The 27,146-nt window shown below is 35.2% G+C and overlaps 1 protein-coding gene across 2 annotated transcripts in view; it reads left to right on the top strand.

Moving 5' to 3' along the window:
• LOC129745772 (proton-coupled amino acid transporter-like protein pathetic) overlaps positions 1-27,146 on the top strand; it is a 108,930-nt gene that overhangs the window by 11,252 nt on the left and 70,532 nt on the right. Inside the window, exon 1 of one of the 2 annotated variants that reach the window (XM_055739110.1) lies at positions 26,026-26,417. The exons of the other annotated variant lie outside the window; for it this stretch is intronic. Coding sequence (XP_055595085.1) covers positions 26,367-26,417 — 51 coding nt within the window. The 5' untranslated portion in view covers positions 26,026-26,366. Of the gene's footprint in view, positions 1-26,025; positions 26,418-27,146 lie in introns of those variants that run through there. 2 annotated transcript variants of the gene reach the window in all.

Genomic DNA, 27,146 nt, shown 5'->3' with positions numbered 1-27,146 from the left:
ATTGAGAATTGAGAATGGAGAATTGAGAATTGAGAATTGAGAATTGAGAATTGAGAATTGAGAATTGAGAATTGAGAATTGAGAATTGAGAATTGAGAATTGAGAATTGAGAATTGAGAATTGAGAATTGAGAATTGAGAATTGAGAATTGAGAATTGAGAATTGAGAATTGAGAATTGAGAATTGAGAATTGAGAATTGAGAATTGAGAATTGAGAATTGAGAATTGAGAATTGAGAATTGAGAATTGAGAATTGAGAATTGAGAATTGAGAATTGAGAATTGAGAATTGAGAATTGAGAATTGAGAATTGAGAATTTAGAATTGAGAATTTAGAATTGAGAATTTAGAATGGAGAATTGAGAATTGAGAATTGAGAATTGAGAATTGAGAATTGAGAATTGAGAATTGAGAATTGAGAATTGAGAACTGAGAAATGAGAATTGAGAATTGAGAATTGAGAATTGAGAATTGAGAATTGAGAATAGAGAATTGAGAATTAAGAATTGAGAATTGAGAATTGAGAATTGAGAATTGAGAATTGAGAATTGAGAATTGAGAATTGAGAATTGAGAATTGAGAATTGAGAATTGAGAATTGAGAATTTAGAATTTAGAATTGAGAATTGAGAATTGAGAATTGAGAATTGAGAATTGAGAATTGAGAATTGAGAATTGAGAATTGAGAATTGAGAATTGAGAATTGAGAATTGAGAATTCAGAACTGAGAATTGAGAATTGAGAATTGAGAATTAAGAATTGAGAATTGAGAATTGAGAATTGAGAATTGAGAATTGAGAATTGAGAATTGAGAATTGAGAATTGAGAATTGAGAATTGAGAATTGAGAATTGAGAATTGAGAATTGAGAATTGAGAATTGAGTATTGAGAATTGAGAATGAAGAATAGAGAATTGAGAGTTGAGAATTGAAAGTTGAAAATTTGAAAATTGAGAGTCGTTTGTTAATTCATAACTAAGAAATAAAAATAGAAAATTGTGAAGTAAGAATAGAGATTGACTTGTGAGTTGCTCTTTAGAAAATAACTCTAAATAAATTGGTTTTATCTCAAACGTGCTCAATTTTTCTACCCAGGGGAATTTTAACCCATCATGATTGGCGCCAAACAGCAGCAACATTGTGTGTGCGCGCGCGTTGGCTTTTGATTCAATTCTACCACTCGGTGCGCACGTACCGGATACGCTTTGCGCCACGAACTCGCGAATGCATTCGGCGTGTGACGTCATGGAAAATTTCCAACCCCACAACAAGAGGAAGAAATTGTCTGTGTGTTTTGTTTTTTTCAGCAAACAGTCTCGTGCATAGAATTACCTATATCCACTTTGTTTACCTTTGATGACGACGAAGACGGAGACGCGTTTATGTTTAGCATTCCTCTCCATATGAGTAGGGAAAGACGAAACTTCATGCAGTTGAAACGCGCTCCCTGAAAGTGGACACTCACCACGTATCAGTTCTGGGAAAGTTACTGGAGCTGGGCACGAGCATGAAGGTTTGAAAATAGTGATAACTGTTCATGGTTTCCGAATTCCTAGTCAGTCATGTGCTCAATGAAAAAATTGCGCAAAATAAATTAAACTTGAAGAGTTGGAAGCTGTAAGGATGGCTTGCCTCAAAACTAGTCTGAATCAGAAGTCTGAAGTCAGAAGCAGTTTTTTTTTTAAATCAAAAAACCAAGTGCTTCATTAAAAAATTAAATATTTGATAGCCTTGCAGAAGACAAGATTATGCTCTTATTATTTCCTTTTCAAAATCTTTTAAGAGGAGAATTATTTTTCTGTTTCAGATAAATTTGTTTTAAATCTGTCACGTTATCCAAGAATCTTTTGAAAGTTTGATTCATTTTTGAGTGTGTTCCGGATATAACAAGGGCATACATTGATCACTCGATAAAAACCAGGAAACATGAAAAAACGAAAAGTAAATGAACATTTAAACAACGTGCTTTTTTGGAGCCAATATTCTCACAATAAAATTATTCCATTAGCAATTGGTAAAGAAAGGAAAAATCAAATTCAAGCGCCATTCGCTGATGTCTTTTAGAGCTGACAAAAAAAAAATCCACTTTCGAACCAGATTGTGCCGACTCTTGTCAATTGAAACAAATGAAACCAATCCGAGACGACAGTTGATGATGCTCAATTGATAACTGCCTCTGCGATAAACTTTGGATGATATGATTGGAAAGATGACGATCGAAGAGTAGAGGGGACAAAAAAATCTGTCACCAGACTTTGCAAATGCGTACCTACTCTCGATTCTTTGCCATGATGGCCTTGATTGGTCAAGTTCTTGCCAATTCCGAATGCTGTGGGACTCCCGCTTGATCATATTAGGAGGGTACTCCAGCCTGGTTCAAGTGGCGTTTCGCGAAAACGAAAAACGACGCGACATTGATAGCCTTTGATTGGTACCTTTAATTGACCGTTTCCTACGCATCGACTTTTGAATGGCATAAATAGAAACGTAAATTTTGGAACACTGCTTGATTGAAGAATTTCATTCGACTGTCATTTGTCATCAAAATGGGCAAGTTCCATTCAAAAATTTCCCACATCACAAAACACGATTGTTGAAATGCCTCAATAAGACGTCAGAGCAAACACAAACGTGTACCGGTCAAAAACACGTGGTTTCATGTTCTCACATGTTCATTGATATACCTGAGAGATCCGTTTATGAATTGGAGCTTTTTTTTGCCTGCCGCTCTAGTGACAATGCAATATTTCTTCAGTCTTCTTTCTCGTATTACCCAAGATTTAAGGGGCATGATAATTACAAACGTAAGTAAGTTCGCTCTCAGTGATGCTCATTTTGTGTGGCATGGGATGTTTTTTTTTTTTTTTTTTTTTTTTTTTTTTTTTTTTTTTTTTTTTTTTTTTTTTTTTTTATTTTATTTACTGAAACTTAAAACTATTTACAAAAGAAAAATTAAAATAAAAAAAAACAAAAAAAATTAAAAATTAAAAAAAAACGAAAATTTTAAATGAAAAAAAATACTGTTTTTGAATATTCACTCCTGTCTAGCTACCTGATTTTCCTTATTTTGAAAAAAAAAAAATAAACAAAACCAAATTTATAATCCTATCATTTCTCCTTTAACCAAAGTTCAAATAATTTTGAAAATGATTTGCAAATAGTATTCGATTGTTCCAACGAGCACTTCGAATCACAGCCTCAAGCTCGTCAGTATCCACACCATCTCCTTTCTTCAGAATGTATTCAATTGTTGAAACTGTTAACCACAAAGCAGCTTTCATCTTATAATTTTTTTTGTTGATAGAGTAAGAAAAAATATCTTCCGCGTCGTTTAATTTTAATTTTAAGTTATGCTCTAATTTATTATTCAACCAACACCATATGGGCTTCGAAAACGTGCAACTCTTGATTCTATGTTGAGCTGTGTCTAATGAATTGCAAATTGCGCATAAAGGAGAATCTGTTCCGCGAACTTTATGTTTAAACAATTTTTTTCTGGTTGTTATTAAATCTCTGAATAACGTAAACAATATGGATTTTTGTCCAGACGAGAGAAAATTTTTATTGGAATTTTCAAAAATATATTCCCATGGTAGGGACGGCAACTCTTGTTTTATTTTTATCTGTATATTTTGTTTATTAATCAAAGATTCGTATATTGATTTACTTGTATTAAAATGAGGTAAATTTTTGTATCCCTGGGCAAGCGTTATGCATTCTCTAAAATTTCTAGTAAGTTTATTATTCCTTGATTGATTCAACATAAATTCGTCTAAATTTGTTTGACCATTCCTGCTATATAAAAGATTCCTGATAAATAATGACTGAGATTTCGCTTCGATTTCAACAAGAGAGAGTCCCCCTTTATCAACTGATAGGTAAAATTCACTACTCGATACAAAATAAAAATGACCCTGTCTGATAAATTTTATACAAATTTGCCTAATCAATCCTATTTGACGATTATCCATACAAAGAACTTGCGAAATGTACCATAATTTACTCAACAAATATGTATTCAATATCCACACTTTTTGAAAAATATTCAAACTTCTCCTGGAATGTTGAATAAGAGTGAATTTTATGTTTGAAATCAGTTTGTTATAATTATTGTTTATCATTTGTTCAATCGATTGACTAAAAATAACTCCAAGAATACAAATTTGTTCTGATTTCTTTATTTGATGTGGTCCTGATAAACAATTATTCAATCTCAGATAACTTGATTTATTTAAATTTAACTTAATTTTGGAAAATATGCTGAAATAGTTAACTAGCTCAAGTACTATGTCAAATTCGTTATTATTTCTCACAAATACATGTATATCGTCGGCATACACTATTATCTTTATGAAAATGTCATTTATCAAAACTCCGTTTACGTTTCGGTAGATACTTCTTATAAGAGGTTCAATGTACATTGTGAACAATGCCATACTTAACGGACAACCCTGTCGCACTGATTTTCCAATTCTGAATGGATTAGTGAGAAATCCATTTACTAAAACTCTAGATGTTGCGTTTTTGTAAACTCTTTCTAAACAACCTACGAAAATTTCAGGAAAATTGAATTTCCGTAAAATTGCCCATAAAAATTTGTGATCCACTTTATCGAATGCTTTCTCCATATCTAGACTTAAAATCATTCCTTTTAACTGTTTCGAGTTGTTAGCTTTCAAAATTAAATTTCTCAAGACTTTCAAGTTTTCGACACAAGATTTTTCTTCGATGCACGCTGTTTGTCCTGGACCTAACAGTTTACTCATTAGGGGTTGTAAACGATTCCAAAGAATTTTCATAAAGATTTTGTAGTCGGTATTGAGCATACTTATTGGACGTTTGTTATTTAACTCAACAGGATCTCCTTTTTTTGGAATAAGTGTTATTACACCTTCCGTGAATAATGCCGGTGGATATTGCCCGCCTGTATAATAAGAATTGAATACTAGTAACATATCGTCTTTGATAGTTTCAAAAAACTTTTTATAGAACTCGTAACTTATTCCATCAATACCCGGAGAACTTTTTTCCGAACAACCGTTGATTGCATGTTTCAATTCTTCCATTGAAATTGGTTCTACCAATCTGTCATTCTCATTCGAATCTATCCTGTTTGTCAAATATTCTAGCATGTCTTGATCATTAATATTTCCTACCTGATGGTCTACAAAACTTTCAGAAAAATTACTATAAACATAGTTTTTAAGTTTGGTTGGATCTGACGTTACCTCACCATTTATATTAAGTTTAATTTGAGCTGAAGAACTATTTTTAGAAATGTAAGAAGATAATTGAAATAATGAAATTTTTTCATCTGAGCAAATGGTAGTGGCTTTTAATTTATATTTATATTGGTTAAGTCGCTGCTGCTCTAAATCCATGATTTTAGATTTTATGTAAATATTTTCATCTGAATAGTTTGAAACGATGTTTGGGTTTTCTGCCAATTCTTTTAAACAAACGTAATAAAAATTCTTTGCTCTATGGTATTCCTGATTTAGTTTAAAACTTTCAGATTTGAAAAAAGATTTGATTTTTCTTTTGAGATCATTGTTCCACCAAAAACTCAAACTTGCATAAGAATTTCTCTGCTTCAAACTGTTGTATTCAGCAACAAACAAATCCGATATATTTTCATTATTAAGTAACCCTGAATTCATTTTCCAAAAACTTCTACCTATTGTGATTTGATTGTTATTTCCTATTTCGTATTTCAATAAAATTCCATGATGATCTGAGAATGCAAGAGGAAGAGTAGTAATGTTTTTAATCTTCTCAACAAAAACATGAGGACCATACATACGATCTAAACATGATTTACTATTTCCGCGATAAAATATATACAATGTTTTTCCTTTTTTTACATGATGCTCTATATCAATCAAATTTAGAGTTGTTATTAAATACTTCAAACCGTTACTTATATTTTTTATGTTACTATTAGAATCCTTGGAATAAATTATCGAGTTAAAATCTCCAACAATTACATTATTTTTCGTGGTACTCAAATGAATAAGTATATCGTTTGTAAAGAGCTGATCTCTCTCCTTTTTGAAACCAGAGCCAGAGTGTGCGTATACGTTTATGAAATTTATTCCATCTATTTCCATTGAAATCAATCTCCCATTATCATTCATTATTATGTTCGAAGTTTCAATTGTCTTTCGAACAAGAATTGCCGTTCCTTTACCATCAGAACTGATATTAACGTAAGCAAGATGTGAAGAAAGGAATCTCCAATTTTCAAAATTCACTTCTTGTGCACATATGATGTCGATATCATGATTCCACACAAACTCTTTTAAAAGTGACTGTTTAAGATGAGAGCTGATTGCATTCAAATTAATCGTTGCAATAGTTCTTGAAAAGGACATAGTATAGACAAATAGAACCCAAGTTATGACTCAAAATTACTAAGAAACAACGAATACAAAACGAATAGAAGGGACAAATTTGAACATTGTTAAAAGAAGAGAGCTTGGAAAAATGAAGTACAAATATCAAATTTCAAAGGTATAAAAAATCTCTAAAGCAAGTTTAAAAATTTAAATGAAAATCTTATCAAAGGCAAAGGAACAAAGATGTGAGCTTTTAAACGCAAAACAAGAAAAAAAACTGGCAACTAACGGTTAGCGATAGCACCCAGCACAGAATCTACCTTTTTAGCGCTCTTCATCTTTCTCCCTTTACCCTTACCTGAACCTAGCTGTTTTTCTCCATCTGTTTCTGTAGAAGACACCGATGCACTTCGTCGTTTTCCAGTTTTAAGCCCTTTCGAAACGCCACCGTCAGATGCTGCATCTTCATACTCCGTTCCGCTTTTTCCCTCTCCATCGGTTTCGGTTTCGTACATGCCGATGGAATCACGCTTCGGCTTGGCTGCTTTCGTCGTTTTGATGTTGATTGAAGAATTTGGTACCGTTACCGCCGTTCGTGTTGGCTCTTCGTTGATCGTTGGTTTGAATGGAACCCGATCGTCATTCACCGGTGCTTCAGCACGATCATCTTCGGGTACGTTCATTGGTTGGTTGGTAGTAGAATTGGCTGCTTCGGAGCTTTCCTTGATGGTGGGATATTCGGTTGCGTAGTTGGCGTCGTGTTCCTTGGTGATCGCTCCCAACTGCTCGGCAAAGTTTTCGCTCGGTTTTTGTGGTATGGTTCGCTATACGATTGGTTTCAATGGAAGCTTGGTCATTGAAGATGTTGTTGGTAGAGCCGAAGACGCAGCTGTAGCCAGACGTATGTTAGCTGTTACCTGGCTGAATGAGCGATCACCTTGTTGCTCAGCATCAGTCTCATTTTGTCGGAGACCGGCGAGCTTGGGACAATCCGCTTTGATGTGGTTTTTAGCTTTGCATAAAAAGCATTTGTTTTTCAGGCCCTCGTAAAAAACTCGGGCCCGAAAATGTCCAATGAACAAGTTGGCTGGGATCTCCTTCTCCACCTCCATGTGTACGCCTCTTATCCCACTGTACACAGGGTACGCATAGCCGTTCGGATAACGTTCCCGAATTTGCTGTCGCACTTTTCCGTATCTGCCCATCACCAGGGCAATTTCTCGGTCATCCACCTCGGGTGGCAGATTGAAGATGCGTATGTAACGAAATTGTCGGCTAGCCATCTCAAACTGCACGAATACCACCTCTCGCTCGTTGCTGGTATAACGGTATTTTTCTTCCATCGAACTGGAAAAACTGTTGAATGACGCCTCGTCATTGAACTTGATGTAGAATGACTGGTCGTTCTCGTCTTTATAAATACTGTAAACTTCTGATGCCGGAATTTTAACAATCTTGGCGATGAAATGTAGAATTTCCAAATGGCTTGGTGTTCTGATTTTGGGGGTAAATTGCATTTTCAACGTGTTTTTTCTCGTCTCCATGTCCGTTTCTTTTTGGATTCCGCTTGAAGAAATTTTTTCACACGAAGTGAATCGCGACACTTAACTTTTTGGAGAGCACTCGTGAAAGGCGTCTTGATTCATCGGCGTCCGAGCGAAAACTGGATGTTAGTGCGGCTTTCTTGATAAACTTTGTAGAGCTGAGAGTTGCCAAAGATTTTTTTCTCAGATTTCCCGAAGATTACACTAAATTTTATTCAGATTAGAAGGCATTAGGATAAGGTTGCAAGAATTTTTTTCAGCATGTATCCGGGCCGGACAATTTTGGCCAATTTTATCTTAAAACCTGGTAAAATCCGGGCATTTGATTTCGAAAATGTCAATAAATTTCGTTTGGACGCATGAATAAAAAAATTTCTACAACACAGTTTTAAGAAGTAGGCAAATAAAGTGAATAAATCCAGGCGCAATCCGGGCTTTTCAATGAAAACCTGGCAACCAGTCCGGACTGGACTTCTCTTAAATTCTGTTCTTAATATCCTGACAAACCCGGATAAAATAGGACAATCTGACAATCTTACACTAGGAGATAGTTCTCGACTAAGATATGATTTAGAAAAGAGCTGATGGAATTGTTTAATTTAAATCTATTTTTATATCTAACAAAATCTCATTTTCTAGCCACACGCAATAGTGAATTTTCTCATCCGATTGGGGCATTGTACCAGTCTTAAAGGCATGCATCTCGTTTACGTATGTACATTATTGTACATATGTACCACATATCACATAGGTACGAATATATACCTTTACATAATCCAAAAAATGGTTGTCTTCAATCGTTTCCAAACGAAATAAAAATTGAAAAAAAAATCTGGTTAGAACATTCGTACAAACTTTGAAAGCACCGATTCCAAACCCTTTTTACGATCTTATTCAATTGCGCAGGATTTCAATCACTGCTGAGAGCAATAAAGCGCCGGTTCGAAAGCGTCAGCTATTTTTTTCTGGCTACGTTTCGGTTTGTCAATGTTGGTTGTACCTACATTATTTGTAGGTAGGTAAGCACTTTTTGAACCAAATCGGTTCGGTCAAAGCAAATTTGTTATTGAAGTGCAAGGTCTATGTCGCAGCCGGTGTAAGAATTGTTCATGAAATTAGAATTATGTATTCAATAGTATTTCAACAATGCATTTCACTACTGTCTCAAAACTGCCAAAGTAGACTGTGTTGATTTGGAGTCAATTTTGAATTTCTTAAACTCTGGGGTCTAAAAAGCAGCATCTTGGTTCAACACTCATCCATGATTTATTGCAGAACTTTTAAGTAACGTCTACATGAGTGAATTTGAACTTTGAGATTTCTATGGGAACATTGAAAATTTTGTACTGAAAAAGTCGAGCCATTTACTGATTTTTGTGCCAATTTATAAATTCTCTAAAGAAATTTTGTTGGAGATCATAACTTCAAATTTTCTTAGGCATACAAATTATTACCTGTTTAACAAGGGTATGTCTTTGAGCATTGAAAAATAATAAATTTAATTGTCACCACTGCTTGTGTCTCGTGAAGTATTGCATGGAAAGTAGTCATGCCTTTCCTCGCTAGGCACTCAGCAGTGATGTCATTTGAATTTATTGTTTTTCAATGCCAAAAGACATGCCTCCATTCAACACCTTATACCTTTTTTGTCCAATAAGATACGAAGTTATGATCTTCGACAAAGTTGTTCAGCAGAAAATTTCCTTTAAAGAATCTTTAAATTGGCATAAAAACGATGATCATGCAAGATTTTTCTGAGAAACAAAAATGATGTTGATTTTTCAGTACAATATATTTAATTTTCCCATACAAACCTAAAAGTTTAAATTTACTCATGTAAACGTTACTTAAATACTTTACAAAGACCCCAGGGTTTGATAAATTCAAAAATGATCCCAAATCGACTCAGTCTATTGCACTAACCATGACTGAAAACTTCTCAAATAAGACCGAAAAAATCTTTCGTGTGAAACTAACAATCAGTCAATTTAAGTTTCTGATATTTCTGACGGTCGCCATGAAAGGCAAACTATTCACGGTGTCTCAGGTGGAACGATTCCATTTATCGAAAATTAGCATCGCTTATTTTTTAACCATTCGAAAGCTGGGACTCTCTCTTATCATTTGAGCCAAAATTTGAAATAATTTAATTGGGGGGGTCTAGAACAACTTATTTTTTTTGAAGATTTTTTTTAACCTTTTTAATGGTTTTTTCAAGCAAAAATCATACTAATCGCTGTGAAAAGTTTGTCTTACCTTCAGCTTTCATCCAACTCTAGATGTCAATAACACGATCTAATAGAATATTTTCTTAGCTACTTCTCTGTACAATACATCAAAGTGACACAAATGGAGAGAAAAAAGTTTGTATATGACACAAAGAGTGATTATAATTTCATATGAAAAATTTAATAAAACTTATCGTCATTGATCATACCAAGACCAGAAATAGTATTCTACCAACTCAGTTATTGAGTTCAGAATGTTTAAATGTTCAGGATAGTTTACTTACATTAAAAAATCAATCTTTTACATAAATTTGTTCAGGATTATCTGAAGAAAAACTACTATTAGATCATGTTATTGACATATGGAGTTGGATTTACGCTGAAGGTAAGACAAGCGTTTTACAGTGATTAGGGTAAATGTACCCAACCTTGGCACCTAAGGCATGGTTTACCCTTTTTTTCGACATTCCTACCTTCCTGTTGAGTGCACCGTATAACATCCTTTGAAGAATTTACTTGCTAACTTGCTTAGAGTTAAAAAAAATATGTTTTCTCTATGGAACTTTCATTAATGTGAGTAAAATGCATGCAAAATACTCACTGCGGTGCTCCAATTACTTGGCCGCCGTACCAATTATTTGCCGTTTCGATGATCCGATTCTTGACCACCAGCAATGTGCAATAGATCTTTACCAACAATGCTCAATTGACAGTTAACAGAATCGTTGGCTATTCTGATTTCTGAATATAAGGCCACTGACAGAATGACGTCAGCTGAGCGTAAAGTTCTATGCGACGATGAAACACCGGGCTTCACTCATACAACAAAAAGGCTTTTGAAAACATTGATGAAATTTGGTTGAAAGGGAAGCAAAAAATAAGCTTTCTTTTCAAAAAGTCGGAAGTCCAGAAATTCCGCAATGCGATTGCGACACATAGGGTTATTTTCACTACCAAACAACTGTCTTCATATTGTGGAGTTTGGCTTCATAAAGTAAGAAATTGAAAAATTCCTTGAATGGTATTTTAAAATTTCGCCCTTTTGAATTTGTTAGCTGAGATTATGAGCTTCCAGCAAGAGCCATCTCGAATGCCCGGGGCGTTGCGCAGTGGTTTGACACGCCAAATAGATGTTAGAATGTAAACCTTGTTAAACAGTTTTTTTAATTCGACTCACATCAAATATTTTAAGGAATAATTGGATAGCAAACGATATTTTCCTGAACTTCCAACTTCTGTTTCCATGAAAAAATTAGAACAAAATTCCAAAAAAATTAAATCTGAGTAAGTATATGGTTCCCAAGCAATAGAAAACGATTCCAAAACTCAATTAATTATGTATTTCATATACTAAAGTCATAAATTGCCATCGATCTAAAAAAAATTTAGATAAGAAAATCATCTGAAGTCTGGTGAGATGCTTAATTTAACTTATTTTTATCAATATTTCGAACCACTGTGTTCTGTAGGAGACCACGTGGCTTTTACTCGGCAGACTGCAATGCAAATGCTGTTCGCACGCATACCAATGTACCTTCGATTCATGGTTCCCAAATAGCGATTTTTGCATTTAAAATGCTTGGATATGACTTTTAGTTAGTCGAATCACTTATGTTCTCCAACTCATTTCGAAGCTTAAGTTGATAGCAACGGTCTTATCATACAACCCAATCAGTATGAAAACATTTGTGCGTAGTTTTAAATGAAGTTTTAGGGAAAATATCAGCCCAAAAATACCTCTTTAATGAACATGTATTTTTTCCAGCTTCCAACACTGGTGGTGTATTTCGATTGAAGTTGCATGCCAAGAAAAGGAACAAAATAAGTTTTAAATTTTTATTCAAAACCTAAATAAATATTCATTCTTTAGTCTTTCTAGAATTTTTTTATTTTTTGCCGAGTTTAACTGTAAGCATGATTATTTATTGCAAATTTTTCAAATGAATGTCCGCGTTTAAAAGCGCATGTGAATTTAACAGTTGCACTAGAAAGGTGAGTTCATCTGATTTTCATACGGTGATTTCCAAAATAATTTCCTCGGATGCAGATCGAAAAAAATTAACTTCTTTATTAAAGTACAAACAATCGAAAAATTCGGTATGCACAGATTTGAAACAAATTATTCTCTTCGCAATGAAAATATATTCAAAATTTTTCAAGCTCAATTTGGACCTGAAAAACATGAAAACATGTTGGCATGCCAAGAGAAGGACCATGCCAAAATAAGGCTCACTTACCCTAGTATGATTTTTGCTTGAAAAAAAAAACAATTAAAAAGGTTAAAAAAATCTTCTGAAAAATTAATTGTTCTAGACCCCACAATGGATAATTTCAAATTTGGGCTCAAATAAAAGGGGAAAGTCCCAGCTTTCGAATGGTGCAAAAATAAGCGATGCTAATTTTCGAAAAATGAAGTTTTCTCGCAAAGACACCGTGTATTTTAACTCCCAACCATAAAACGAATCAACCATTCATCGATATGAAACTCGAGAAAATTTTCAGACCAAATATATTTTCTTACGAAGTGCGTCAATGGTATAACGATAATCATCCCAAAACGGCTGAATCTTAAAGTATTAGGCAGCTATGTTGCTAATGTTCATCTTCAACCAATCATCAACAATATTAACCTGCTAAATATTGGAGGGAAAACTAGCCGCACTTATTTTTAACTTTAGAATGTCCATACTGGGATTTCCCGGATATTTGGAAAAATCGGGACTTCCTGATTTCCGGGAATCATAGTTTCGTTCCAGGGAATTCCCGACATGTATGAAATTATTTCTCTGAAAAAGCCTGATGGCCTTCGGAACCATTCTAATTGATCTTTTTGAAAAGTTATACAAAACTCATCGAGAATATGCCAATTCCTGTGACAGTAGACATTTTGCAGCCAATTCGCGCAATTTTTATTCAAATAGATAAGTTTAAAAAGCTTATATGTATTTCCATACCATTTTTATTGAATAAAAATCCATAAACCTGCAAAAATATATATAAAATCGCGCAGCAGGTAGGCACATTGTGTTTTCTGGAAAGTATCATTTATGCTCTTGTTTCCCCCTGGTTTTGAAAGCCAAATGAATTTCAAAACTTAAAAATGACCTAGACATATTTTTTTTTTCATATGAAGAACAATCATGTAAAGTGTTCAGAAAAACGGAAAAAATTGGATAAATCAAACAAATCAAAAGATACTGTTTTTTACTAACCAATAATTGCATGAATGATCTCTTCATTTGACCTTTCCAGGTTATATAATAGTTTGTTTTACTGTTTTTTATTTATCATTGTTGAAAACAATTTGATTTATTTGATAAAACATAAGTTTAAAAAACATTATGAAGAGTTCATTTGGAACAAAGAATTGGCTTCTATGCAGGGAAGGTTCAATAAGCTATATTACATCGTTGTTTTAAAAATTTCCCGGGATCCCGGGAGTTCCCGGGAAACAGGGCACCCGATTTCCCGATTTCCAGGAACGAGAAAATGGCCGGGAAATGAACACTCTATATGAACTTGTTCCTTGTCAAAAATCTACGAAATGTTGGAAAAAAATAAAAAATAAACAGTAAAAAGTGTCTTGAAGTGAACATACCAATTTTGAAATACTATATAAAGCAGGGAACCAATGCCAGGTCAATTTAGTTTTAATTTTTTTTTCAGAAGGCCTCTTACAAAGTATCAGATAACACTGCACCACTATTCTATGTATTGAATTCTTAGTTCGCGATTGATACGCTCAATTTTTTTGGGTGGTCAGTTCCAGCTACGAACTTTGGTTTTGGTGCGTTGACAATATCCCAAAATTAAGAAAGCAAACTGAACTTTATTTTGCGGCCTTGGCAAAGTCAATTTTGGGTTGTTTTGATTATGAGTGTATATTTGCGCTATCTCATGATTCAGATTCTAGTTCTATTTTTTTCCGCAAGGCGGAACAGATTCTAACTTTTTACAGATAGCACGTTTATCAAGATAGGTTTGTTCATTATATCTTTTACTTCAACTTTGTAGAACATTATTAAGCTCTATGTTGTTCACTTACCTTGCCAAAATTATAATTTAAAGAAACTGGGAAAATAAATTTTTCCTCTTGTTTTAGTTTTCAGCTGTGCAATACCTCGAAGCTCTTCTGTACTCGATTGAAATCGACTCAAATGAGTTACTGGAGAATTTATTCGTTTTCTAGAATTTTCAGTTCAAATCGCGAAAAATAAGATTAAAATTACACAGTTTTTAAATTGCCATATCTCGCATTATATTTTGAGGATTTGAAACTTGACTTGTTCATTTAAAACACGTTATAACCGACCTAACCTAATGGAGTAACCGATTAATCGACGCATAGGGCTGAGATAAAAGATCTCCACGAGCCAGCGTCTTTACTTGCTGCCAGCCAAGTTTCTCGTCAACTATGAGGATTTCAGCGGCTAGACTACGCCGCCATGAGCTTTTGGGCCTGCCTCTTCTTCGAGGCCCATCTGAATTCTAGTCAAGCGCCTCTCAGCATCTCTTCGCAGCGTGTGCCCAATCCATCTCCACTTACGTTCCTGAACCTCAATTTCTAGTGCCTTTTGATGACACCGGCAATGAAGTTCCACGTTTGAGATCCAGTTGCCAGGCCACCAAGCGCAGATGATGTTCCGCAGGCAGCGATTCACAAAAACTTGCATCACAGCATATGTGCACCAAGTTTCACACCCGTACAACAATACGGATTTGACGTTTGAGTTGAAGATTCGGATTTAAGTTCGTAAAGAGATCTGGCGTGACCGCCAGATACCGCCTTTCTGATCCGGGTTTCGATGTCCTTCTTGGTACCACCATCAGGCGTAATCTGGCTACCGAGATATTGGAAGCACTGCACTTTCTCAACCTGTTGTCCAGCTACCACGAAACTGGAACGATTTTCTGTGTCGATTTACATCGACTTGATCTTTCCAACATTGATTTTGAGACCTGCTGCCTTGGAACTTTCGGTGAGGTCGTCGAGTTTGCTCTGCATATCCGGTTGTGTTTGAGCGAGCAAAACAATATCGTCAGCCAGGTCAAGGTCGTTCAGTTGCTCTATTGTTGAAGGATTCCACGGCAATCCTCGGTTTGGTCTACAGTCAATCGATCCAGTCAAGATCTCATCCATTACGATGAGAAAAAGCGGCGGTGACAAAATACATCCCTGTCTCACTCCAGCAGTTACCGGGATTAGTTCGGACAAGACACCGTCGTGCAAGACCTTGCACGAAAATGCCTCGTACTTTGCTTCGATGAGATGGACTAGTTTCTCTGGGACCCCTCGTCGTCTAAGAGCAGCCAAGATGTTTTCGTGGTTCAGTAGGTCAAATGCTTTTTCGAAATCAACGAACACCAGCAGAAGAGAGTCCTGGAATTCGTTGATTTGTTCCAGTTTTATTCGTAGCGTTGTGATGTGGTCCACACATGATCGTCCGGATAGGAATCCAGCTTGTTGCCGTCGGAGTGTAGCGTCGATTTTCTCCTTGATCATGTTCAGGATCACTTTGCAGAGTACTTTGAGAGTTGTACAGATCAAAGTTATGCCACGCCAGTTACCGCACTCGGTCAGGTCTCCTTTCTTCGGGACCTTTACAAGGATACTCTGCATCCAGTCGGCCGGGAATGTTGCAGTATCCCAAATGTCAGCGAAAAGACGGTGCAACATTTGTGCTGACAAGGCAGGGTCGGCTTTGAGCATTTCAGCAGAAATACAATCGATTCCAGGCGCTTTGTTGGATTTCATGTCCTTGATTGCCGCTTCTATTTCAGCCAGCGAGGGCGCTTCCGAGTTGACGCCATTAATGCGACTTACTGTGGGCGCCTCGAGCTGCGGGTTCTGTTGGTCATTGCTATTTGTAACTCGGAAAAGTTGTTCAAAATGCTCAGTCCAACGCTTGAGCTGATCTGTTCGATCTGTCAGCAGCTGACCTGCATTAGTCCTTGCACCACTAAGGCGGCGGCTCTTTCTCCCTCTTCGGCTAGGGAGTTTGTCCAGGCTCTCTTGTCTCGTCTACAAGCTCGTTTAACTGCCTTTTCCAGCTCCGCATATCGTAAGTAGGCGGCTGCTTCGGCTGACCCGGTACATGCCTGCTCAATTCCGACTTCCGCCTTTCTCCGATCATCGATCATCCGCAAAACATCTGTCTTCCAAAATCAAAATGTTTAACAAAACTGATTATTTAAAAAAAAAAAATGCATGAATATTTGCAAAAGGAACACTAGATTTAGCAATGGATACTTTGAATAATCATGCCACTAGCATTTAAGCAAATTATTGTGATTGGGGATCGAGTTACGTTAATTGTTTGGAATTTGTTTAATTTCAAAGTCAAAAGGGCAAGTTCAGCCCCATTCAATCCAAGCATAAAAGCTCACACTGTTACGTATTCCTTCACTCAAAGTAAACCACCTAGTATGACACTTGACACACACAGAATAGAAAAAAAGCTAGTAACATGGACGACACTACTATCGTAGGCAGTCTATTTTCGAACACGTTTTTAATTTTTTTCACAACAGTTGCATTTTAACAGACCTAACTGTAGGCCAGTGTGTATTCATTGGAATTTGTACTGACTACGCTTTAGAAATCAGCAACTTGCATTTTACAAAAATATAAACAGGATGTGGGTTGAAACATACCATGATTCATACGCCGTTTTACATGCACGTTTTATCATGTACATGCATTCAAAACTTTGATCTATTTCCTAAAAATTATTTAATCTATTTTTTAGAATTATTTTTGATACTGGTTTCAAAAATAAATGAACTTTTTAACGATAAAAAATTCATACCAAAACAGGAATAAAATTATTTATTGAATTTTGTCGTTTTCAACCTTCACTCCAACGTACAAATCCGAAAACGAAATTTGACACTAAATTTCGTCATTATTAGCTAACGTAAGATTTCGCATCTTCGCGCAATCAAACCATGCACAAATATACGCAAATAAAATGTACAGGTTTAAGATCTTTTATCTTATCTTTCGTTGATTCATCGTGATTCGAACAACTTTTCAACCCAGCTTCCCGGCTAAAAATCCCTTCAAACGCCACAGCAGGGTGAAACTTTGTCACGAGATATCTACCTAGTAACGTAGGGCACTCGAGGAAAGTTCAACGCTCTCCCATTGCCGAAATAGAAGGAATGAAAAAAACGAACCGCCCTCTAGGAAATAACAGCCAAAAATAAAACACGTCATCGTAAGTTTGTTTATTAGGACTCGGAATTCAAAGAGCTCTGACATAAGGTGTATCATTCAGAATGCAACTGATCCTAGTAAATAGTCCAACAACAGTCTATCCATAGATTGAAATTGCATTCGATCAGTGGGATGCATGTTAGTAGATCATTTAAAATTCGCTTTAAAGATTGATTTGACCCAGATTTTGAATTCTAAATTGGATTTGATTTAGCAATTGCTCACAAAAAAGCTATTTGGGAATGGTTATACAAAAAACTCAAATATTCCTGTCAACCTGTGAAAAAATTTAAGTGAATAAATTGTTTTAGTTCAATCGTCGTTAAATTTTCAATTTTGCATTTTGTGCTGAGCAAATTTGTAAATATAAAAAAAGATACAAGATGCTAAACAACTAGGCATCTAGTACCCTGAAATAAAAATTTCAATTTTCACATTCGAGTTATTTGAACGTTAAAAAAATTATTATTATTTAATTAAGGGACTTTTTAGCATGAATATGGGATTCGTGTTCGAAACAGAAAATAAATAGAACAAAATGATCACATAAGTATTTGTATGATTCTTTGTTTAGCTTTGAATTTATTGATAAAATTTCTCATAGCATTAAAAGATAACCTTAAATATATTTAATCAGATATAAACCACATTTAAATATGTAATGTTCAACGAATTAGTTATCTTAATGTTTTGGATAATTGTGTTCTATTTATACTGCAATTGATTTGTTTTATAACTAGTGTAATTGTAATTTCATATCCATCTAAATCCAATGAACCATTACGTCAATATAGCAAAAATAGTGAACTGTTAACCCTTAAAAATAATTTTTAACAGTTGGAAATGATGAGTACATTTAGAAGAAAAATTAAAATAAAATACGATTTTTCACTTTGTCCATGCATTGATTGTTGCAAATTTGTTACATTGTGAAACGAAGGATTAATATGGAAGACCCCTTTTGCTGATTCTTGACACATAATTACACACTTGATCATTAGCCCGTCCCTCCGAACCCTCATGGTCAAGTTTTCGTCACAATCCGATGCATAATAATGACACAGCACAGTAAAAATAGGAAACAACTGATATAGACGGCCCCTTTGGCCAACCCCTGAATCAGAATAGGATAATTTAAATTAATTAACCACTCATCATAACCCCTATGTGCAATTTTTTCTGTATCCAATGAATAATCACAACAATAACGTGAAAAAAGTGAAATAATAATACGAATAACCACTTTTGCCGTCCCTGGCCTCAAATTTAACACCTGAAATCGATTTCTCAACTTCCATTTGCCAATTTCATCCTAGCCCAAAAGGCATAACATAGTCTATATCGCAAAAACAGTAAACAGTTAATATGGATGATCTCTTTCGTCGAACCCCGACAAAAAATTTTATACCTGGGATTTGATTGTTCGTCTCTAAAAACATCTGTTAGCAAATTTTTATCGCATTCCAACGCATTATAACGTCAATATTCCTAAAACAGGTATTTGCTTTGTATAGACGACCCTCCTCAAAAGGAGTCATAAGAAAATCTGTGAACCTTTTTCGTCCTTCTTGGTCCTGATGAGAACTCCTGCCAAATTTTGGTTCTCTAGGCCTTAAGACGGCTGAGCCTATTGAAGACAAACATACAAACAAACAAACATAGGGAAATTGTTTTTTTTATATCTACAGGGTAACAATAGAGTTTTTTTTACTTTTTAAAAATCCTTCCACGACCTCAATACGTTCTTCCACTCAAATGCCTTCGACGATGCTCGTTTGCTCGTTTTCCGTAAATATCGTTCTAAACACTATCAGCGTTATTTTAAGGTCATCTCCGGTACCACATCGTAAAGATGAGAGTTGTTCCTATACAATAGATTACAGGGGATGTTCTTTTAGGTATTGACCTGTGAGTTTGGCGAGCTGGTATTTTTTATCCTAGAGCTCCAAAAGCAAAACAGAACAGATTTTTACAATGACAAAGGTCGATTTAGCGAAATTCGTTAAGCTGTAGATCCATTTGGACAAAAATGCTAAATTGTGCACGACTTCAGTGTGTTACGGAGGATCTGGTGCTTAGAGATTAGCAGTATTGGTCTCGATGTTACACTCAAAACACTACACAGGGATCAATACAGGGACACAGGTTCGGTCTTTTTCGTGATTAAAGTTGTAAAATTTTTGAGATGATGAGTTGTTGTAGCGAGCAGCGACGAAGGCATGTTCCACTTACTGTAAAATTGTATGGAAGTCTACAGAAGGTATTTTGAGCTATTCTTGTATGTTTTCGGTTCAACCTGATAGCCAAGATTCCAAATAATGTTACTATGGTTTGGTTGATTCGATTAGAATGTGTATAGTAAAGGTCTAGATTGTTGAAGTATTTATTAAAAAAAAGTGCGGGAACTTTATTGTCACCCCAAATGACTCGAATTTTGAAAAAGTTATGTGCTGTAGGCTAAAATTGATGCTAGGCCTAGTAAAACAAGTCATCCCAAATTTGGGATAAATTGGATCACGGGAAAGGATCGCTCAATAAGCCTGAAGTGTATAGGATTCTGGGACATTTTGTGACAAAAACCTTCTGTCGATTTCTTCCTGAATAAGATTTTTCTTAAACCCCAAATCATGACCAGTGTTTTATTCGAAGATTTAATTTCGATTAGATTCAAGATAAGGGGTTGTTCAAATATTACGTAACGCCATTTTCGAGCCACCTCCCCCCCCCCTTCCCCTAAGTAACACATTCATCGCAACATTTCTAAGTAAAATCCTCAAAGCGTAATAAACTGCTATACCCCCTCCCCCCCTAAGAGCGTTACGTAATATTTGAATGGCCCCTTAAAAAAGCATTTGTTTTACATCAGTTTCTACCATTTTCTAATTAAATTATACGAAAATGTTGCAAGCGGAACTAAAATAAATCTAAAAAAACAAATATGCGCATTTAGTCCACCCGATTTTGGAAATCGGCTATTTAGACTTCTTTTGTTATAAAATCATTCTCTAATAAACTGTAGAAGATTTCAACATAAAAATTGCAGCAATGTATAGAAAATAGATGTCTGCTCATGTACATATAGTTGTCAGACTCCTATCTATTGCAATATGGGAGAAATGAGTAGTCTCCTTAGAATACGCAGCCCACCTCTCCTCTAGGGTGCCTGCATTCTTTTTTATCAATTTCCGCTACTTTTTGGCATAATACTTCTTTTTTGATGGAAACTAAGGGCATTTTGGTGGATTCAGCTGTTTTGAAATTAACAAAACTTGAATATTTTGTGCCACTGAAAAAAGTTTTTACTGGGATGTCTGCCGAAAAAATGTGACAAAAACGAATATGATATTGAACTTCAAATCAAATTATGTTTGGACAGCCTAAACCAGTGAATCAGAGTTAGCTATATAAATGAGGATTCAGGATGAAGAATGGTAGAGTAAGTGATCCTAATGTGGCATGTGTACCTAATGTTAACATACTGTTCGATTTTGCCTGTTTTTGACGTTATTTTTAACTTATCACAATTATCAAAAAAATGATAATGTAAAGGATCATGTAAACTTTAATTTAACAAACAAATTAGCTTTCTAATTCACAAGATTTTTAGTAAAATCCGGATTGTTTCTAAGTATGTCCAAATTGAATGGAATTGTTAGAAAATTTCTTAAAAAGCACCTGTTTAGAAATAGAAGATTAAAGCTGAATTTGTCAACCGATTTTTTTGAAATTTTTTGTCGGATTGTTTTTTATCATGATTTAAGTAATAAGTATGTTAGAACGATGTTTTGTTCGTGTAAAAACTAAAAAAAGCATATGTCCACAATTAGGAACACTATTTTTAATGTGTTTCTAATTATGGACATAGTCAAAGTTTTCCAAACTATATCAAAGTCATAGAATGTATTTGAAATAAATTTGATTGGAAGAATTGTGTTTTAACATAATTTTCAACGATCTGTTAAAATAAACTGTTTTGAGCTAATAAAACATGATTTTTTTTTTCACTTCAGTATATCGCAAAGCTTAAAATGTTGAAAAAATATTTTCGCCAGGTTGTAAGGAACGCATCTTTCGCGACAGAGAAGGAAACCATCAAGTTAGAGAGAGCTTCTTAACGAGAACAGAATCGAAAGGAAAAATTAATAAAAAAAAAATCTCAATAAAATACGTTGTATACCGTCTTTTGGGGCATCATGCAACACTTTTCAACTTCAATTGCTTTTTAAACCCTAATGTCCACTAATAATCCTACCGTTTGTACATCAAAAGTTTTAAGGTTAATGGGACATCAAATTAACGTAGTCAGAAAAATAATTGGTTTCACCAGTTATTTTTAAATTTACATAACATGCGATTTCCACCCTACTAAGAAAAAGGGGTATCTAAGTTGCAAAAACCTTTGTTCTTCATGAAAAATCAAACAAAAAAATTTGAAAAGTTTTTGACATATTTGTGATGTCGTTACGCATAAAGCACGATCTGCAGTTATTTAAGATTTTGTTAGAATTAAAGTTTATATTTCTCTTTTAAAAGAAAGCAGAAGGGTGCTGATGCATTTAGGGATAAATAATACTACAAAAATTGTACATCATATTCTAGCATATGGGAACAAGATTTAAACTGTGAGTCAGTTATTTGCATGTCGATGCATTTTAGCCCAGACTGGTAACGGAATTTTAAAAATATTTATTTTAAAAAAAATATTCATACACCAACAGTGTTGATGTAGGATAATAAGTTCCATATAAAATTTGTAGGTAATATCACTAAGTCAATCCGACCCATTGTGTAAAGTTTTTTACGGCATCAAAAATGTAAAAAATTCGATGTTTCGAATTCAAAAGAGATTCAAAAACTTCATAAAACTCTCTCACGATGTGAGAAACTATGGCATCATTGTTTTTTTTAACATTAAATGATAATTTTAATCAATTATATTAAAATAAAAGTTAAATAAGTGTTGTGGTACCCAAATGTTGCATCTAACAATGCTGTTGCATGATGCTCTGTTTAACTGAACTTATTTGTATCCATTACAATGAATTTTCTACTTTTTGAAATATAATAAATGTATCCATTGGAAAAGGTAAGGCTTTGAATTTAAATGAGCTCAATATTCACTATTTTCTTCAAAACTAGCGTAAAGGAATATTGTGTAGGATCTAAATAGTTCGTATTTCCCTATTCATATTCCAAAAACGTTGTTATATTTATAAAAAGGTGAGTTTTAAGATTTTTCTTTTTAAAGTATTAAAAAAACAGACCCATATGCAAAATCAGAAACAAAAAGTGTAATATTTGGGTACGCGGATACTTTTTCCCTCATATGTTAACATTAGGAACAATTAGTGCCATATTAGGAACATCGACACACTCTATAAAACATGTTATTTTTCGTAAATTAAGGCTTGAAATGATTATTTCAAACCAAAACAGAGTTCAGAAAAAAATTTGGAATCTAAAAACCTCTGACAAAATATAGCGAAATTAGGCTCATTTACCCTAAGTGTATATTGTTTTGGTAACCAAAAAATAAATATTAAAGATGTTCTAAAACGCTTGCATTGTTACATGACGATGGCCGATTCCGCCCAAAAAACAGTGCTCTGATTATGTTCGCTCGCGAAATTCCTAATTAGAGCTTCGGAACAACAGAAAATCTTTCTTTTTATTGGAATAAATGGAAATTGGTTCAGTGATTAAATACTTTTAAATCAAAATCTAAATAACATTGTAGCAAACGAAAATAACTTTTCATCAAATGAAACTGTTTTTGTATCAAAGCATTAAGATTTTGATTCAAACATTTTTCAATAGAAAAATTCTTTGAAACAAATGAAAATGCATTCGAACCAAAGGAATTTTCTTTATCCCAAAATCAAAGGAAAAAATCCTTTGGTTTTGAGGCACTTTCCTTTCTTTTTCTTTTTCTTCTTCTAACACCAAAATGGCCAAAACTTGTAGGCATCCCGGAAAATGTACAACATGCGTTTTCCATTTTCCTTTTCAACGTAGTATCTATTACATATAAAATGCATTGTAGATACTAGTACGGCCAGGCCAACCATGTGATGAAATCCGCAAAAGATACTGGAAAAAGAGAGGAACGGAACGTGGAGTTCCCTGCCGAACGTTTCATATGAATACATATATGAAAGGGCTTGATTATAAAATGATGTAGTTTAAACTTACAAAAATATTCAACACTCCCCAAGCAACCAAAAGTCACGTATTAACTTGAATGAAGCCATTGAAAGTTACATTATGGCTGACAAAGATATTCAAATGCCCAATTTCCTTTAGTGAACTTTATGTACTATTTAATGAACTTGAAAGTTGCAAAAGTGATTAACATGTACGTTGTATGTGACTTGTTTTGCCCTATTCCCAAAAGTGAACTATATGTTCTCATTAACGAACTTGAAAGTTGCAAAAGTGATTTATACGTACGTTGTAGGAGACTTAAGTCACATAAAGGGTTCAAAAGTACTCAAAACGGGATTTGGTAAGTCACAAAAAGTGCAATGAGGTGCTCTCAAAATTAAATCTCCAACTTCGAATTTTAGTTTCAGTTAGAACAACATTTAGGCGTGGTCTTGTGGTAGCGTGTTCGATTCTCACCATAAGGGTGGGGGTTCGATCCCCAAGCCGGGCAAGTTATTTTTAAACAGTAATTTGGTAATTGAGTGGCCATTATGATGCGATATATGTAGGAAATGTAGGAAAGAAGCAATTGCGTAAGGCATCATGCCGGCTCCATGTAACAAACATAGTAAATAATCAAGAAAAGTTTATATGAACAACCGATGATAACGGGTGCAGTTGAGATAGAGAGAGATTTTTTGCTCATTATACAAATTTTTGGAAGCTGAATTAAAAGGCCGCTGGAAGCTGAATAGAAGATCATTAAGACTTGTTTTGCAACTTGAAAGTATCAATAAGAACTTAAATTTTGAGCTGCGTAGAACGTACTTCATATCGATGATGGGGCTGAGTAAGCGGTTTTGTACCTGTTTTATGGGACTTTTGTTTGCCTGGGTCCTTCGAAATAAACCTAAATCGAATGGACAGATATCGATATAAAACGACCACTATTGCGCCGAGAGGGCCTGGGAAACTTGAAAGCAATTAACTGTTGTCCAATCTGACATAATTTTGAATTCAGCTTGTCCGAAAAGTTATTCCGGCCTAGTTCCATTTCAATGCAGGTACATACGTAATCCGATTCGGAAAATACAGATTCGCACAATTCGATTCACCTCACTTTTAACTTAAATTTTCTAGAATTTTCTCTGTTCGGAATTTCTCTGCTGGGAAAAACACACCCGTCATCACTGCAGCAAACCCTACTTCATTTTTGTTTTTGAGGCATTTTCCTTTGACATAAAAATCTATTCGCTGCGTGTACAAGAGTACTAGTAGGTATAAGCTTTTAAAAACAGCGAAAACCAAAGATTTTGTTTTGAAAATTGTTGTTTGTTTTCCACAGAGGCAGAGTCTTGGCAAATCATTATAATTTTTTAAAACCAATAGCAAATACATACTTTAACCTGCAATGGGAATCGACCAAGATAAATGCTATAGGATTGAACCGCTGGAATTTGTTTGAAATACGAATTTTTACAAGTCTCATTATCCATCAAAAGTCACCTGTTTTTTGCTCTGAAACTTGCAAAAATTTGTTCTTTGTTTCTAGGTTTTAATGACTCGAAGCTAGGCAACACTTTAAGGTGATTTAAGATCATCGGGTTTGCGGGTCATTTCAGAAATTAACACTAAGTTTTTCACCTATTCAATATTAAAAATTCTGGTAAGAGCATTGACTACCCTGACGACCCTTAACCGTAGTTGCCGATAATGTGTCTCAATCCAACGCATGATTCGAACTTTGTGGACATTTTTGACATTGTTTTCATCTTTTTCCACCACTAACGCACATAATTTTTTTTTGAAGAATCAATGGTTTTGCCGCCTATCGATTTAATAATGATGGATTTTGAAGAAAATTGTACAAAATATTTGTTTTCTTTTTCTCTTTCATCGTAAATATCTTGAACTCGCATGAATTCTAAAATTTGAAAAATATAGGTCAGACAGTATAGGCAACAAAATGCTGTCAAAATTTTCGCGTTCTACACCATGTACCTAATACTGAAGGTTTTCAATTTCAGCATTGTTAAGTATTCAGATTTTTGGCCGAGTAAATGTTTCTAAAACTAACGCCAATGAAAGCTTTAGATTTTAAGTGTCGTTCGCCGTTATAAACTCAAATCAAACTGAATCGAGAGTACGTTACAACAGAATCGATACATGACAGTGCAACAATTTCCCTTTACGTCGACGGAGACATCGCGACTTGACGCAACACCTGTTTATGTAGTCGCGGAAAGTGCAGTATCGCAATACATAACGCGGCGCGCGCGCAAAATTTCCAACGGACCGAGCCGTAGCACATGGTTCTTGCTTTTTGCTCAATGGGAACGACGAAATCTATGGCGGCTAGTCGGGTGACTGGCTGATTGTACATTTTCGCGGTAGGTTAGCTACTAGAGCTACAACAATAATAATCGTAGAACTGGCGGTGGATAGGAGGTGTATAGGCAGAGACGCTGTAGGACTGTCACTCGCTTTAGAGAGCATCGTCGAGTTGGATATAGGCAGGCAGGCGATTGGCGAGTCTCAGAACGAATATACTTTTTTTCGGCCAGGCCGCCATTCGCGACCGGAATCTCGTGGAAAGCGGACGTACTTTTCGGAATCGAACTACTGGACTCACTCTCGGGGGAAACTCCGGTGGAAAAACTTTTCAACAGTTGGTAGTTTTGTGTTTTTGCAAACGATAAGACGAGTAACAGTGCAATCTACAGTGAAGCTGATTTGTATTTACACAAACGGGGATTTCAAGGGCAACACGTGAATTCTGAGGGAAGTCAATAAACTTCTCAGGAACTATTGAAGGACTTTAAAAAAATCGGTTCAAACAATTTAGGAATTAAAGGACCTGATCAATTGTGCAGTGATTGGTGCTTTGCAACACACAATGGATAACTTTAAGAAAAAGACAACGGAGCGTCCCAATTTGGAGTACATGGTAAGTTCAGGGTTCTGGCTTTTGGCGGTCAAGGGAAAGAATCTTGGGAAAATTTAAGAAAAAAAACGGTCGGTTCATTCTTGCAGTCGCACCTTGACGCACCTTCGATGGTGACACTCTGGGGGTGAATTGCAAGCTTCTCAGCTCAGTTATTCGAAACGGCTAGCAAGCAAGCACCCTTCTTCGGTCGAGAGTTAAATTTAATTTTCATTCTTTTCCGTTTGGCTGGTTTACGCGAAAAAGCCGCCAAATGTGCGGCATTCATATGCGTGTGTGAATAGAAAATCGTCGGGGCGTCCCGACGCTGAAAGGCGGAGATTTTTCATTCAAGCTGATGCTGGTGGGCGACTCACTCAAGGATCCGTCTCAAACGTGCACAAAACCGTGATCGGATTATTTTGTGGGAACTGAGAGAGCGCTGATGGTTTATTTAACGTGTTTTCAAGGAATCGCGGATGTTTGGCCATTTCCGAATCTGTAAGAAGCTGCTGCGGAAGTAAACATTCAGTGGCGCTCTGCTTTGATCGACATCGATGGTAAATGATACTAATTGGATTACTCGATTCGGTATCGGTGGATGAAATCACGTGAAAAATATGTGAACCGATAAAGGGCTGTGATTTTAAGTAGAAACCAATGAATAAAACTGCATGAATAAACATAGGAAGAGAACTTATATTGGTTTGCGGGTGGTTTAAACTGTGAAGCAAATAAAAAACGTTCGTCATA

The sequence above is a fragment of the Uranotaenia lowii genome, chromosome 2, assembly GCF_029784155.1.
Source record: "Uranotaenia lowii strain MFRU-FL chromosome 2, ASM2978415v1, whole genome shotgun sequence".
NCBI lineage: Eukaryota > Metazoa > Arthropoda > Insecta > Diptera > Culicidae > Uranotaenia > Uranotaenia lowii.
Note: the sequence above shows the minus strand (reverse complement) of the source record. Positions and strands in the feature narration are given on the sequence as shown.